The 16,777-nt window shown below is 38.4% G+C and overlaps 1 protein-coding gene across 1 annotated transcript in view; it reads right to left on the bottom strand.

Moving 5' to 3' along the window:
- Positions 1 to 15,927, bottom strand: part of LOC150087228 (CAP-Gly domain-containing linker protein 4-like) — a 224,021-nt gene extending 208,094 nt beyond the window's left edge. The window contains exon 1 of the mRNA XM_090372414.1: positions 15,658 to 15,927. Within this exon, the coding sequence (XP_090228540.1) occupies positions 15,658 to 15,927 (270 nt within the window). The remainder of the gene's footprint in view (positions 1 to 15,657) is intronic.
- Between the last annotated feature and the right edge of the window lie 850 nt (positions 15,928 to 16,777).

Genomic DNA, 16,777 nt, shown 5'->3' with positions numbered 1-16,777 from the left:
TCGATAACATATGAAAAACGACCTTGAAGATAGTGGGCGGCAGCGTTGCCAAACGAAAAAATCAAGAACCGCGTAACTCCGAGTTCGCGTAAGTCGGGGTAGCGTAAGTCGGGGTATTACTATACCTAGTTCATTTTTGGCAGAGATTGCAAAACGTTTGGTGTCCAGGTTCAAAAACCTTCACATTTTTTACAATGCGGTCTAAAACTGGCACCAAAAATTTGTTGCGACAAATTTAAGCATTTACTTTTTAAAGTCATAACTTTGAAATAAAAACCTTTGGTACCTTCTTCTTTGGGCATTCCATTTAACATCTGCATGAATTCAGCCTAACTAAATATGAGCTCTTATACTTGTTTGCTGGCTGAGATATTTTCCTTCAAAGATTGACTCAAAATTTGAAAGTCAAATTTGACCTATCTTAAGGGGCAAATATGGGACAACTACAATTCTCTCATTTTTGCCACCACTGGAAAGAGCAGAGTTTCAGCTACAAGGATCATGGTTTATCTGTTTTGTATCTTTGCATTTAAGGCCTTCAAATTAAGCCTAAACATCAAGTAGTTTTATGTACCGTATTGTTATTTTGTGAGATTTTTTTTGTTGCAGAACACTTCCTTAATCCTGCCTAATGCTCAGAATAATCTAGAAAGAGTATATTCTAGAATTCTAAAATGTTCATCAGTTTTTTTTTTTTGGAATTCTAGAATATTCTTGAATTCCAAAAAAAAAAAAAAAAAAAAAACTGATGAACATTCTAGAACTCTGGAATATTCTAGAACCATACAAAAAAAAATATAAATAGCTGATATTTGAACCATGCTGTTATGTGTTTTATCTTCATGATGAACAGTTTGTTTATTTTGTTCCTCTATTTTTTATTGTTTGACTGTAATAAAGTTAAGTTTTCACTGCTTGCAGAAATGTTCACTTATTAGTCAGCAGGAAAGCCAGGGAATCAGAAGATTTTGCTGGAGATAAGCTGGACTCATGCGCCATCAGTCATATGGATAATTCTAAATGTCATGTGCTATCCTATACATGCAAAACTGGTTAAAATTATTTAAAGAATTTGAATTTGAAGAACAACAGCTGATAGGTCGACGGAGATTAAAACTGGGTGAAGAAGACAATTTTTCTACATCATGAAGCTTTGCTTTTGACAAAATATCACTTTTTGCAGTGTTCATGTTGCAATCCTTTCCAGAAGAAAAATCATACAGTGAAAAAAAAGTTTACAACCAACTGATTTGTCAATGGCAGACTACCTGAAAGACCTAGCAAAAGTAGACATAAAACCAGGCCAGAAGCTGTGCCCATCATGCCGAAAACAATCTAACAGCCGAAAAGCAGCAACAGGAACATCAACTTCATCTGGATCAGACCATGATGACAAAATGCATTTGACTGAAAGCTTGAACACAAGTTTGATGGCTATTGGTATTTCTCCTCTGAAATTTCAGCGAATGGCTAAGAGAGAAACTCACAAGGTTATGCCAAAAGGAAGGCAAGTCAAGTACAAGATGTAAGTGCTAGTAAAATTGCATCTATTGGTGGCTTGGATCCAAATGACATCATGGGGCCAAATGCAAGTCACTAGTGTGGAAACTGTTTAGATTGCAATGAGCTGTTGAAAGAATCGAAAGAAAAGTTGAGGTATCAAGTCATTCAGAAATACTTCAAATATTAACACTAGCTCCAGTTAGTTGGTCCATAAAGAAAACAATGGTAGAGTTTAGTGTCTCAGAAAGAATGGACAAGAAAGCTATAAAACTTAAAGCAGAAGAAGAAGGAATCATGGCCATACCTGGAAAAAAAGCAAGGAAAAAAGCTTTCTGAGCAAGTAAACAAAAGGTGATGGAATTTTTTGAAGATGATGAATTTAGTCGGATATGCCCTGGAAAGAAAGATTACATTTCCATTAGAAATGCAGATGGAATAAAAATGCAAATGCGACTACTACTCAGCAACTTGAAGGAAATGTTTATAACTTATCGAGATATAAATGGATCTGACATTGGATTTTCTAAATTTTGTGAACTTCGACTCAAGTGGTGTGTCACAGTTGGTGCACTAGGAACACATTCTGTATGTGTATGTAGAATCCATCAAAATGTCAAGTTAATGCTAGCAGCAAGTCCTGTTGAATGTGATTACAAGGTTCTCATTGGTAAAACAGTCTGTGATTTGGAGTCAAAAAATTGTATGCTTCATCAGTGTGAAAAATGTCCAGGAATAGATGAATTAAAAAAGTTTCTAGAGAATATTTTTGAAAACAATGAACCAGAAGATATTATTGAATTCAAGCAATGGATACACACTGACAGAGATACACAAAGCAATTAACAACAGAAGATTTTATTGAAGAGTTGAGTACAAAAATATTTAACCTTTCCTGTCAACACTACATTGCTAAACATCAAAGTTACCATTTGAAGTCAACAAAGGAAAGCCTAATGACAGGAGAATTCGTCATCTTGATGGATTTTGCAGAAAAGTATTCATTTGTTGTGCAAGATGCTGTTCAATGGTTCCACTGGGAGAATAGCCAAGCTATTGCATCCATTTGATATTTATTACAAGGATGTTGAACTTCAGAATATAAAAGTTTCTGCATAATCAGTGACTGCCTTCGACATGACAATTGCAGTGCATGTTTTTCTAATCAACTTAACTGAATATTTGAAGAGTTCCATGACAGAAATCAGGCACATTTACTGCTTCAGTGATGGTTCTGCACCTCAATACAAGAATTTCATTAACTTGTGTCATCATCTGAAGGATTTTGATATCAGTGCTGAATGGAATTTCTTTGGCACTAGCCATGGCAAGTCACCAATGTGATGGAATTGGTGGAACAATAAATCGATTGGCAGCACGTGCAAGTCTTCAACGCCCAATTGAAAACCAAATCCTGACACCAAGAAACGTTTGAATTTTTTTGACAAGCATGTGGCTGGAATAAAATTCTGTTTTGTTTCTAAAGAGGAAATTGAGCAAGTAAAGCCATTTCAAGAGAAAATCATCACTTCATTCCTACTGATGCAAGACAGATTCGTGTTTGCAGAGTATCAAATGACACGCCATCATCATTTGCAGCTCATGTAGATCAGACTAGTGAAGCCAATATTCAATATGTGCCAATTGTTAATTTACAACCTGGCCAATACATTGCCTGTATTTATGACAATAATCGGTGGATTGGAAATATTTGTGAAATTTCATTGAAGAACATGATGTATTGGCAAATTTCATGCATCCTCATGGAGCAGCTCGTTCATTTCACTGGCCTGCTAGACAAGATGTCTGCTGAATTCCTGAACAACAAATTATTGCCAATCTTCCAGCTCCAAAAACAACAATGGGACGACAATCTTTATGCTTGGAATCCTGAATAAAGACCACTTTTCAGGTTGGAAACTTGCACTAAAGAAAGCCATGCAATTTTTTTTCTTGACATTTGCACATCCATTGTAAAACAGATTTTTGTGCATTGGCAATATATCCTTTCTCCTTAAACCAAAGAGCAGAGTAATTGCAGAAAATTTAACTCTTGTAAATGCAATAGTTCTGTCCTTATTGAGATGTCAAACTTCACCATCAAATAAGTATACAAATATTATGTGGAAAATATAAAATATTTAAGGCCATTTTTTAGGCCTTAAGTAGCAAGACAAGTGTTAGCCCGAGAGTTTTTACTTTCCCTGTAATTATAACCAATCTATACTAATACTCAGTTATCAATATTGTAACGGAACAACATCAAGCATGAATCGTGTAACTGTTGGGCATCTATCGCCAGTTGAAAGAATAGAGAGAATATTCCCAGTGTAGCTAGGTGAAATTTGTATCCCAGGGAATGTGAAAATCTCTCGCTCTAACTAGTTGCCCCCCCCCCATATCTGATGAGAAGTAAGATAAAACTTCCCTGAAGACTAATAGCACCCAGGCCAAAGACTGTAATAAAGTTAATTAAGTTTTCACTGCTTGCAGAAATGTCCACTTATTAGTCAGCATGAAAGCCAGGGAATCAGAAGATTTTGCTGGAGATAAGTACATTCGCAGCATATGTCGAACATAGGATACAATGAGCCAGAGAGAATGTTATCTAGGGTTACATCTAGAATTGCATCAACTAATCTACAATGAAAGAATACAGTACGTCAAGCTCCCCTTGGCCAACCGCAATACCCAAAAGATTTTACGACCAGGGTAACAGAATGAGAGTCATGGGAGATTGGCAAGAAGGGAAACCAGCGTGAGAAAGTAGATGGGCATTTTTTATTTATTAATGTCTCCAACACCAAGGAGCCCAAATAAGTTGACCAGATACAGAAGGAACCTTTTGGAAGCATGAGTCATCCCTGGACCGTTTTGGGCAGGAAACTCGTGACTTCAGTGGCCAATGAAAGAGTTTTGCTCTAGAAGACAAAGGACAGCACAGAATATAAAAATGGCCCGAAATGAGCCCAAAGGGTGTGTCTTCGTCGCCACCACTGAAGGCTCTGCTGGTTTGGGTCAACATCATTCCTATGTTCCTCGAACATAGGAATGATGTTCGAGGAACATGATTTCTTAAAGATCTTCACCACCATCGACATAGTTGCTGTCGGTTCACCGTTGTATAGTGGATCCCTGCGGTCATCGATGCTGGTCGCTGTCGTTGCCAAAGTCACCACCGGCTTCTCGCCCAAGTCTCTTCAGTAGCTGTCCGCACCATATGTTCAGACTGAAGAGATAGGATTGGGATGGCCAGAGAAGACCACAGTCCACTCCACTATAGAAGGAAGCCTTGTAACAAGCCATAGGACAAACCCATTTAAACTGGTAAGCAAACCATCCTTATGTATAAATGAACATGTGTGAAACAGCCAAATATACTTTAAACTCAATGCTCCCTTTCTTATTCCTTTTTATATGTGGAAATTAGAATTAATTCAATAAGGTGTATCATAGTTTACGTTCTAGAATTGTTTAGAGGATGTTAGAAGTAAGGGACAGGATTTGTTTAGAAAGACAAAATGTACAATCGCATGAATTCGCGAGACCAATGAATTTCATTTGCTATTTTTGTTATTTGGTTTTTAGGAGCATTAGCAACTAAGGCCATATTGCTGCGGGATATGCGGTGGTCATTCCCTGACCATTCCGCATCCTCCGTATTTGGTGGTGATGGGCTTGAACCCCGGTCTAATCAAGAAGCGTGTGCTATGCACTGCTGCTCCTTCCCACCTGGCTACAGAGGCGCCAATGAATTTTGTAACTCTATGTCCTACCGTTAGCATATCGTTGCACCTAGAATTGATGCACACTTTACTCATTGTACTATTATTGTGTAAACGCAGATTGTATACATGACCTTTTTGTTTATAATAAATGTTAAGTGTTATTTGCATGTCACCTTCTCTCTGTCAGCATCTTAAACCACGCCAGGGAAAACAAATTAAGAAAATGGATTTTTGTGCGGCGGAAAGATGCTAAGCGATCTCTCCATTAAAAACACAACACGATTTGCAGCTGCAGAGATCCGGGGCCCTTAAAACCCCTGATTTCCGAGGACTCAGATCACTGTCCTAACTGATTGCATAATTGAAGTAGGATAGACGACACAGGCATACCCCAAAGAAAGGAGGGGTCAACACAAAACTGAAAAACCATGATTCTTGTTGCTTAAAACCTGCTCTTTCCAATGGTGCCAAAAACAAGAGAATTGAAGGTGTCCCACATTAAGATATTTGCCCCTAAATATAGGTCAAATTTTGAGTCTATCTTTGAAGAAAAATATCTCAGCCAGCAAACAAGTATAAGAGCTCATATTTAGTTAGGCTGAATTCATGCAGATGTTAAATGGAATGCCAAAGAAGAAGGTACCAAAGGTTTTTATTTCAAAGTTATGACTTTCAAAAGTATTGCTTAAATTTGTTGCAACAAATTTTTGGTGCCAGTTTTAGACCGCATTGTAAAGAATGTGAAGGTTTTTGAACCTGGACACCAAACGTTTTGCATGCCCTGCCAAAAGTTAACTAGGTATATAAAGTTTCAGAGCACTACCTCTCAATGTTGTGCAACAGTAACACTTAAAACTTTGAAAATTTTTTGTGATTTGCTCCACGTAACACAAGTTACCTCCACAAAAACGGTGCTAATGCCTCAAGCATACTATATTTTGAAAAGAATTTTTGCACAGCTTCTTTGGAAACCTGTTTAAATATCTACACCAAGTTCCAACAAAATTGAAGATGGTCGAGGAGGGACCATCTTCAAAATTAAGCATGGAATCACCCACTAACTAGTCATCAACAAAGTCAAAATTTAAGTGATCAACATAGTTAAAATTTTCAAGACCATTCAGGATTTGGAATATTTTACTTTACTACATTGAAAATAGTTTCCGTATAATGAAGAAAATTTCCATATGAATTGATTTTGAGAAACCTGGTTATGCATTGTTTGCACCTCTGGCCTTTAAGCAATAGAGCTGATGCTATAGAAAGAAGGAATTAAGAATTAATCCCTTTAGATTTTTAGAGCTAAAGGGATTACTTCTTAAGAGTACGAATTAAGAGCTAAAACATTCCACAATTCAGTGGTGCCTGTAAAACCTATACAACCACAGCCACCTTAAAAATAAGGTGGCGGTGATACACCTGGCTCTACTGTACCGAGAAGTTGTACTGGTCAACTGCTATCTATGTGTCCACAGCCAATGGCAAAGATTAGGGCATATTCCCGACATGGACATTGGCTCTGGTCAACCTGTTTTCTGCTGTAAGTACCATATTAGAGAATTAGGAGACAGCAATTTTCCTTTATCCCGGAAATTCATCTGTTGTTTTGCAGAAATGAGTCATTCACACTTTCACTAAATTTTCTCGTCTCTATTTTACATGGTAGGTAGAAGTGGTCTCTAAATCAGTTCTGTTTTGCTGCTGTGCAACAACAAAGAATTCCTCAGACATTGTCAAGTCTTTGACTCTGCCTGTTGCAGATACAGTAACCAAGTATTCCTTAATAATTCCTTTAAAAAATTATGGTCACATTATAAGACTGGATGATATGAAACCACACCATACTGTTACCATCTCAATGTGTAACAGCTTGTCTGTTATTCTGAGGGGTTAACTTCAGCCCATAAAATTCAATCTAGCCACTGTTGGTCATATTCAAGCTAAGCAACACAAGTTTGCATGATAGACTTTCAGCTGGAAGGCAACAACTCAAACTGTTTTGATCTTATAAGGATGCAGTTTTCCAGGATTGCAGTTACTGTTTTTGTCTCAGGTATTTGTAAATGTCAGAGAACCTCTCTAACATTCAGCACTACATTCACAGCGCTCTTTTCTTTTGGTATTGTTCCTTTGTAGTACTTCGAAACTGGAATAAGTGTGATAACCAGGATAAATTACTTAAACACTTTCCATAATGCATTAGTGTTCAACAGCATATAGTAATAACTCCGATTAATAGAGCTCAAGAAATACTGGAGTCCACCATAGTCGGCCTCTTTGTAATTAAAGCCCTTACATTAAATTAAATAATTAAATTTATTTAATGCCCGTAGTCTTGACGAACAAACTTTCCTTGAATATTACCTATATTATGCCAATATACAGTAGGTCCTTGTTATAATGCAGTTTGCTTTACACTGATTCACTATAATGCTTTTCTTATATTATAACCCGTATCTCACTATATCATCAGCCATTTTTAATCCACTGCAGGATGAAGGCCTCTCCAGTAACTTTCCAGTTCCATCTCTTTTGTGCAATGGTCATCCATTTACTACCCACAAACTCATGAATTTCATCTGCCCATCTGTTGTTGTCTTCCAGGTTTTCTTCTAGCTCCTCTTGGATACCATTCTGTTATTCTCTTAGTCCATCTGTCATCATGTCTTCGAGCTATGTGTCCTGCCCAAGACCATTTTAGTTCTTTAGTTTTGATAAGAATGTCCTTTACTTGAGTTTGTTGCCTAATCCATGTGTTTCTCTTCTTATCTAACAGTCTGATTCCCAATGTGATTCGTTCCATTCTTCGCTGTGTAGTTCTCAGCTTCTCTTCCATTCTTTTGGTGAGTGCCCAAGTTTCACTTCCATAAGTCATGGTGGGGAGTACACATTGGTTCATTATTTTATGTTTCAGATAAATTGGGATATTGCTCCTCAGTATGTGACTATATTTCCTGAATGCTATCCATCTGAAATTTATTTTTCTCTTGACTTCCAGCCATTTATCATTCTTACAGCTAATGACTTGTCCCAGATAAGTATATGACTCCACCTTTTCAATTACTGCTCCTTCAATACTCATATCCCTTTCTGTGGCATACTTGTTCATCTTCATCATTACTTTTGTTTTAGCCATATTCATCTTTAGTCCAAAATCCTTACTAACTCTGCACAACTGATTAAGATTTTCCTCTAATTCTTTGGGATCGTGGATTAGGACCACAATGTCACCTGCAAATTATAAATGATTTAGATACTCTCCATTCACATTGACTTATTTCTGTGATCAGTTTAATCTTCTGAAAGCTTCAAGGGCAGCAGTAAACAGCTTTGGAGATATTGTGTCTCTTGTCGAACTCCTTTCTCAATTTTAAATTTGCTACAATCTTTGTCTAGTCTAATAAAGGAGGTAGCATTCTCATATATTTTCTTAAAAATCATAATATATGGGGTATCTATGCCTTGTCTTTCCAGTGCTCGAAACATTGCCTTATGCTGTATGGAGCCAAATGCCTTTTCATAATCCACAAATGCCAGGCATAATGGTGTTTTATATTCATTTGCTTTCTCCATTAGCTGTGATATTACGTGAAGGTCATCAATATTTGAGAATCTTGTCCTGAAGACAGCTTGCTCTTTCGGTTGATTCTCGTCAAGTATTCTTTCTAATCTGCTAGTAATGATCCTTGTGAACAACTTGTACATGTGGAATAACAAGCTAATTACTCTATAATTTCCAATTATAGACAAATTTCTGAATTATCTCCTTTCTTATGCAGCAAAACTATGATTGCATTATTCCACTCCTTAGGTGTCACACCTTTTCTAATGCATTTTGTGAAGGGTCTTGCCAGTTTTTGTCATGTCTCTTACTCCAAATTTTAATAACTCTACAGTAACTTGATCTTCCCCCGGGGCTTTCTGATTCTTCAATGCACATTCTACCTCATCAGGAAGGATATTGGGTATGTTGTATGTGTTACTAATTTGCAATCCATCTTCCCCACTGCTGGCATCATTCCCTCGCTCATTGTATAATTCTCTATAGTAGTCTTCTACTATTTGAATTATGCCTTTTCTGCTTTTTATAAGTACATCATCGGTATTCTTCAGTTTCAGTATCATTTGTCTTTCTGTGTTACTGCTCATGGCTGCTGATTTATGTCCTTTGTTTTCCCTTAATGCTTTTCTACTTTTCTTGTGTTAAATCTTATGTCCTCTCTGAGTCTCTTTCTATTGGCTTTGCATAACTCAGTATACTCAATTTTCTCCTTGTCAGTGTATATCTTGCCCTTCATTTGTCGTCTTCGGTTCATCATAACAATTGTTTCTTCGACTAATTTTTCCTTATTTGGATTTCTTTTTATTTATAGGTTTCTTGGGCTTTATCACTTTCAGAAAGTTGTAATAATACTCGTCAATATCTTGGTCCTTAGCCGTCTGCAGAAGCTCAAACTTGTTCTTAAGTTCCAGTACATACTGCTTTTTCTCCTCTTCTGTTATCACAAAGACCTTTGTATTATTTACTCGAGTCCGTTTTTTTCCTTTATTTTCTTACATCTATATCATGTGTGTGATCACTTCCAACATTACCTTGTTCAGGATGGTAACATCATTCATGATATATCTTCTATAGTGAGGATGAAGTCGATTTCATTAGTTTTTAATCCATTTGGGCTCTTCTATGTCCACTTTCTGTTCACCCTTTTCTTGAAAAGGGTTCATTACTGACATTCTTCGAGATTCTGCAAATTCCACAAGTCATTCACCTCTTTAATTTCTTTCTCCAATTCCAAAATTTTCTATAGTTCCCCTTTCTGCACTGTTTTGTCTCTTTCCAACCTTAGCATTGAAGTCCCCCATAATAATAGTGTAGTGGGTTTTCTGCTCATCTAGAATACTCTAAATTTTTGTGTACATTTCTTCAACCTCTTCATCATTATGGCTTGATGTTGGTGCATAAACGTACCTCTTAGAAATCCTGAGTGGCAGTCTTGACACGCTTGATGTACTTTTGAATTCCAAAATGTTGTTTTTTTATATCTTTATGGACCAGAAAGCCAACTCCACCTTTGGTCCTTTCACTGTTTCCATTGGTATACAGCAGATTTCCACTTGATAAACTTATAAGTGATTCATTTCTTCTTCTTCTTTCAGCCAAACCGATGATATTCCAATCACATTTTCTAATTCCTTTTCCAGCTCTAATATCCTGTCTTCATTGATGAGTGATCTTACGTTGTAACAGGCCAAGTTTAGTTTCCGGGCATGGCAGTCTGGTCATATCAAAAGATTCTTAGCACCCTCTGCTTTCACTCTGATCTTCTCGCTGCCGTAGGAGGGCGAGTGAAAGCCGCTGGAGGACTGAGGGCCATTTGTTTCGTCGTGCTGTTGGGTTTGGTCTTTCCCTCTTCATGCTGACCAGGCGTCTATCTCACTATAACTTTGTCACAACTCACTATAATGCCCTTTTACCTGTGTACAGATTGAATTTTTGAATTGAATGCTTTTACAGATTGAATTTTTGGCATGTTTAATGAAAATGTTTCATCTGATGTAGTCAATAGCATGAGAATGAATAGCAAAACAGCATTAAAATGTTTTCAACATAGACTCAGGAAATTTTTGCAAGCGCAGTGAAATTTTCTCCCACCCTAATTTAATTGCAGTCCAGTGACTTGTTACATAGTTCTGAGATAAACATTTGAAAAATGTTGATGTTAAGATATATTCCATATTGCTTAACATTTGCGTTACATATATTTATCCATATGATACGAAAGAAAGAAATGAATGCCTACATGATTTTGTACAGCGAGAGGAAAAGGGATAAAGTACAACACAAAATCGACACATTTTTCAGTCCAAAGATATTAAAACTCAATAGCCAAGGGCCATCAGATTAATAAATTCACGATTTTAATTTGCATTTTAAGTTTAATTTTGATATACAATGTAGTTACTTAATATAATTATATACACTGAGTGGACAGAAATTGTGGGATTCCTACCTAGTAATAGGTAGGCCCACCTTTCACCCGGATAAGGGCAGTGACACGGCGAGGCAGAGTCCACTAGTTCATGAAAGCATTCCACCACAGGTATTTCCATCCATGCTTGCTGCACTACTGTCCATAATTCCATCACATTCCTGGGTGGAGGATCCAAACCTTGAATAGACCTTTTCACAGCATCCCAAAGATGCTCCACAGAGTTCATGTCTGATGAATGGAGAGGCCATTACATGGTAAAATATGCAGAATGCTCTTCAAACTATGTTCTAGTCACCACGGCTTTGTGGGAAGGTGCATTGTCCTGCTGGAAGAGTCCATTGCCTAGTGGGTGCACGGCGGCCATGAAGCGATGCAGATTGTCTGCAAGGATGGACACGTAACCTGGTCCATTCAGAGATGTGCAGGTCCCAACATGTGCCAGTTGAACACGCCCTAGACCATCCACCTGCCTTAACAGTTCCTTGTTGACATGATGGATGCATAGCTTCATGTGGTTTCCGCCAGATATGCACCCTCCCATCCGCTCAAAGTAACTGAAAATGAGACCCATCACCAATCATCCAAGGTCCAGTGCCGATGTTCTTTCGCTCAGTTGAGGCGCAGAGTCCTGTGTCACGGTGTTAGCAATGGAACTTTGGTGGGTCAGCGGCTCCCATAACCTATTGTGGCTAATGATCACCTGATGGTCTTGGTGGAGACGTTTCTGACACCTCTCTCGAAGTCGGCGGTGATTTGTGTCACTGTCATTCTCCGGTTAGCTGAAACAATGCAAGACAGTCGACGGCCACGTTCATCCACCACCTTTCTCAGCGCACAGCGCTGTCCACAAAGAGATGTTATTCCGGAAATGGCATATTCCCGATACTCTTGATACTGCCGAATGGGGATCGTGCAATTTCTGTACTACCTTCATGATAGTGACCAATGCATCAGGCACCCACTAACATCTCATCGGTTAACTCACAATGTTTATCCATACTTGACATCAAATTACCACTATGTGAATGCAGTGTACCTATATACCTGCAAAGAGGTGGGTTTGTCCACTAACAAGAGGGGTAACAGCATCGTGTTGCCCAAGGAACGAGGTATTCCCACGAATTCTGTCTTTTCAGTGTACATATGTAATATAGAATATTTGATATGCACAAATTTTTGAATATTAAATAAACTGACCGACATTTGTGAGTCTTCGAAACTCACAAATACATATTTTACCTAATGGAAATATGATGCTCACTTAGTGCTGATTCACTTAGCACTCTGTTCATTGAGCTTCTTGAAAGAGCCCAAAGGCAGGCAGCTCACATGGTGAGATCTGCAAAAGGGCAACCATACAAGGAACAAACCCAATTATGTGGCTACAGAGTTTGGCAACCAGGTACCTCAGAGGTGACATGACTGAGGTTTACAAGACTCAGAGAGGTTAGTAAAATGAATAAAGGTGGAATTTACACAATTATAAAGAATTCTAGAACTGGTGGACATAAATTCAAATCACAGGGGAAGAGATCTGGACTAGATTGTAGGAACTTTTCTTTTAGCCAGCAAGTCATCAATTGCTGGAACAGGTTGCCTTTGCAGGTAGTTGAGGCTGACAGTTTGAACAAATTCAAAGGTCAACTGAATGTGAGAAGGGAAGCACAATTTGTATATTCGCTCAAACTGTCAACCTGAACTACCTGCAAAGGCTGGAAGGTTTACAGTGATGCAGTGACCAAGGAAATGGATGCAAAAAATAATTTTTTGACATCATATACTTTGATTTTAGGAAGACTTTTGATACTGTTGCACATAAAAGAGTGCTGCACAAGCTGGAGCAATGTGGCATTAAAGGCAAGTTGCTTATATGGATAAAGGGATGATTAAGTGGAAGAAGACGGAGTGTTTATAAATGAGCACTGCTCTTAGCATTAGTAGAGTCATATGATGCAAGAAAGCAAGCTTATGTAGCATCAGCCCCCAAAAAAAAAAAAAAAAACACTTCCATTTCACCCCTCCGTTCGTTCGAAATACCTGTCTAGCTGAGCCTTAAATTTATTTAGGCTATCAACTTCCACAACAAGGGATGGAAGTCTGTTCCACCAACTAACTACCCGCTGACTACAGGCAAATTTCCACACATCTATCCTACATCTGTCTTTCCTCAATCTGAATTTATGCCCTTTCAGGTGTTTATTCTGAGCAAGAGAAAGGATCCCATCGGCATTGAGCATGCTCAAACCATTCAAGGCTTTATACACCTCAATCAGATCACCTTGCCGGCGCCTAGTCTCCAGACACTGTAATTTGCAAAACTGAAGCCTTTCTTCATAAGAGCAACCCTTTGTTCCATTCACTAATCTTGTTGCCCTTCTCTGTACTCGTTCCAGCAGCTCTACATGCTTCTTGAAATGAGGTCTCCAGACCTGTATATAGTACTCAAGGTGTGGCCTGACCATTGCCTTATAAAAGGGAATAATCACTTCCTTATCCCTGCTAGAAAAATTCCTGTATATCATTGACAAGACACCATGAGCTACTCTTGAGGCACGTCTACACTGCTCAGAGAACTTCATATCTGCCTGCCCAATTACCCCAGGTCCTTTTCATTCTCTACCACTGTCAGTGTAGTACCACAGAGTTGATATGTTGCTCTGGGGTTGCTGTTTCCCATTTGTCAATGTTAAACTTCATTTGCCACCTCTCAGCCCATCTGCTCAACCTTTCCAGATCCTGTCACAGCAGCATAGCGTCAGTGGTGTCCTTAACAACCCTGCCAACCTTTGTATCGTCTGCAAATTTGGATATTAAGCTTGATATACCATCATCATCAATATCATTTCTAAATACAGAAAACAATAATGGACCCAACACTGAACCCTGAGGGACTCCACTAATAACATTAGTTCATGATGAGCAGTGTCCATTGATTACCACTCTCTGTCTTCTCCCCCTCAACCAACCTTTTTCCATAGCAGCAATTTGCCTCCAATGCCACACCGCTCCAATTTGTGCAGCAGTCTTCCATGTGCAACAGGATCAAAAGCCTTTCTAAGATCCAAATATATAATATCAAAGTTATTCCCTGCATCCATTTCTTTCATGACTGCATCATAGTATCCAATCAAATTGAACAGGCAAGACTTTCCCTTAACAAAACCATGCTGTGTCCGAGCTATAACTGAAGTCTTGTCTAGATGATCCTGCAGATCCATTAGTCCTCTTTGTGGACTAATGTTATTAGTGGAGTTCTCCAGGGTTCAATTCTGGGTCCACTGTTTTCAATATTTATCAAAGATATTAATGATGGTATGAGGATTAATGTCTAAATTTGCAGATGTTACAAAGGTTGCCAGGGTGGTTAATGGCATTCATCAGTGTGAGCTATAGCAACAAGATCTAAGAAAATTGGGTCGACGGGCTGAGAAATGGCAGTTGAAGTTTAACATTAACAAATGCAAGATACTGCACATGGGTAGCAGTAACCCCAGAGTAACTTATCAACTGTGTGGTACTACACTCAGGGTAGTGGAGAATGAAAATTACCTGGGAGTAATTGTGCAGTCAGACATGCTGCCAGGATAGTTCAAGGGGTTTTGTCAATGATATACAGAAACTTTGCTAGATGGGATAAGGAGGTGATTAACCACTGGTATAAGGCCACATCTTGAGTACTGTATACAGGTGTGAAGGCCTCACTTTAGGAAGGATGTAGAACTGCTGGAATGGGTGCAGAGAAGGGCAACCAGATTGGGGAAAGGAACAAGAGGGTGCTTTTACCTAGAAAGGCTTCAGTTCTGCAAATTGTAGAACTCTCAAGACCAGGCACCTGCGGGGAGATCTAATTGAGGTGTTCAAAGCCTTGAATGGATTGAGTAAGCAGAATGTTAATGGTATTCATCCACTTGCTGAGGCTACACATGAGGGGGCATAAATTCAAGTTGGCAAAGGATGGTTGCAGGACAGACAAGTGAAATTTGCCTTCAGTTGATTGTTGGCACAAGCTTCCATCTGTTGTTGTGGAAGCTAATGGGTTGAATAAATTCAAGGGAGAACTGGACAAATTTTTGTAGGGTGTGGATGGATGAACTTGTCTTCCCCCCCCCCCCCGATGTTATATAAGCTTGCTTTCTTGCATCATTTACCATTACTGCTACCACTAAGACGATTACTACTCATTATTGCATTTCAAAAACATGACTTCCTATCACATTTCTGATACAGCTTGGATCACTGATAAGCACTACATGAAGGATGTTTGATCCCACTGTGCTTTCTTTAATTAATGAGAGACAACAGCAAAGTCAAGTAATCTCAAGTTGTTTTATGAAATAAATTTATGACACAGTTACCTAATCTGAAGCATTCACACATTTATAATTATATCATTCCCCCCACCAATCTCATCTATATATTACAGATATGGAAATTACCTCATTAACCAACATTTCAATATTCTGCTGTGTCTGAGGCATCCACTGTCGAATAATTGCAAAGATTTGTGGCACTGTGGTGATTGGATCCCGGAGTATTTCCAAACATCCTGGACAACTTGGATCAAAGAATGGCAGGTCTAGCTGGTGACAGCTTTTGCACAATGGTGCATCAGATGATGGATGGATTATGGGAAAATCTCTTGGTGGCTCTGTTTGGGCAGGTGTTTCATCTTGGCCATTTTGAAGATTTTCTCTTGTTGCAGTCATGGTTCAATTTCAATAATTCAACTACAGCACTGAAAGTAGAATTATAAGAAAATTACAATTACATTACAATACAGTGGAGCGCCAATAATCCAAATTAATTGGGCAAGGGAGTAATTGGGACTTTCGATTTGTTCGGATTTTCGAACTTATCAAAAATACTGTTCTGGAGACTACAAAAGAAAATATTTAGTAATTTAGTACATTTAGAAATAAAAACACTAAGTTGTACTTACATATATTTATTCATAGGTAACAAAACAAATGGAACTCTCAGCCACAATACCACATATCCATAGGCCTTTAACGAAAATAGCTTTTTTTTGCTGCACCATTTTTGAACTTCATTTCTTTGCTGCCAGATCACTCACTCTTTTCAGAAAGAGTAGTTGAGTTCGACAGCATTTAGTTTGTTGCTCGTACCTAGCCCTCGTGGGTAGCACAGTTGGTAGAATCATCATCCTCCCCATCCCGGGTGCAAAAGACATGAGTTCACGTCCCATTGATGACAGGAAGAATTTTTTTTTTATTTATTTAATTTTTTTATGTGAACCCCAAACACGAGAGGTATTAGAACCTATAGTACTTAGTACCGTGCTTGGGATGGAGGTTGGGAAGACGAAAGATGATATTTGTTGACACTGGACTTGAACTTCTGTAGATTGTAATTTTCAGGAAATACATAATGGTTGTTTGTTCCAGAAAACAGCAGTTGAATGAATAAATGAGGAAGATGAAAAGTTGGTTCTGTGGGTTTGAAGTTGGACAGTAAATGGATGTTGGCTGATGGTGGCACGTGTTCGGACTGTTTCGAAACCGAGAACAGGAATTATAGAAGCCAATTCAGAAGAAT

Source organism: Mastigoproctus giganteus, chromosome 4 (genome assembly GCF_048544385.1).
Source record: "Mastigoproctus giganteus isolate SK-2022 chromosome 4, ASM4854438v1, whole genome shotgun sequence".
NCBI classification, from domain to species: domain Eukaryota; kingdom Metazoa; phylum Arthropoda; class Arachnida; order Uropygi; family Thelyphonidae; genus Mastigoproctus; species Mastigoproctus giganteus.
This window is presented reverse-complemented; position numbering and strand designations above follow the sequence as displayed.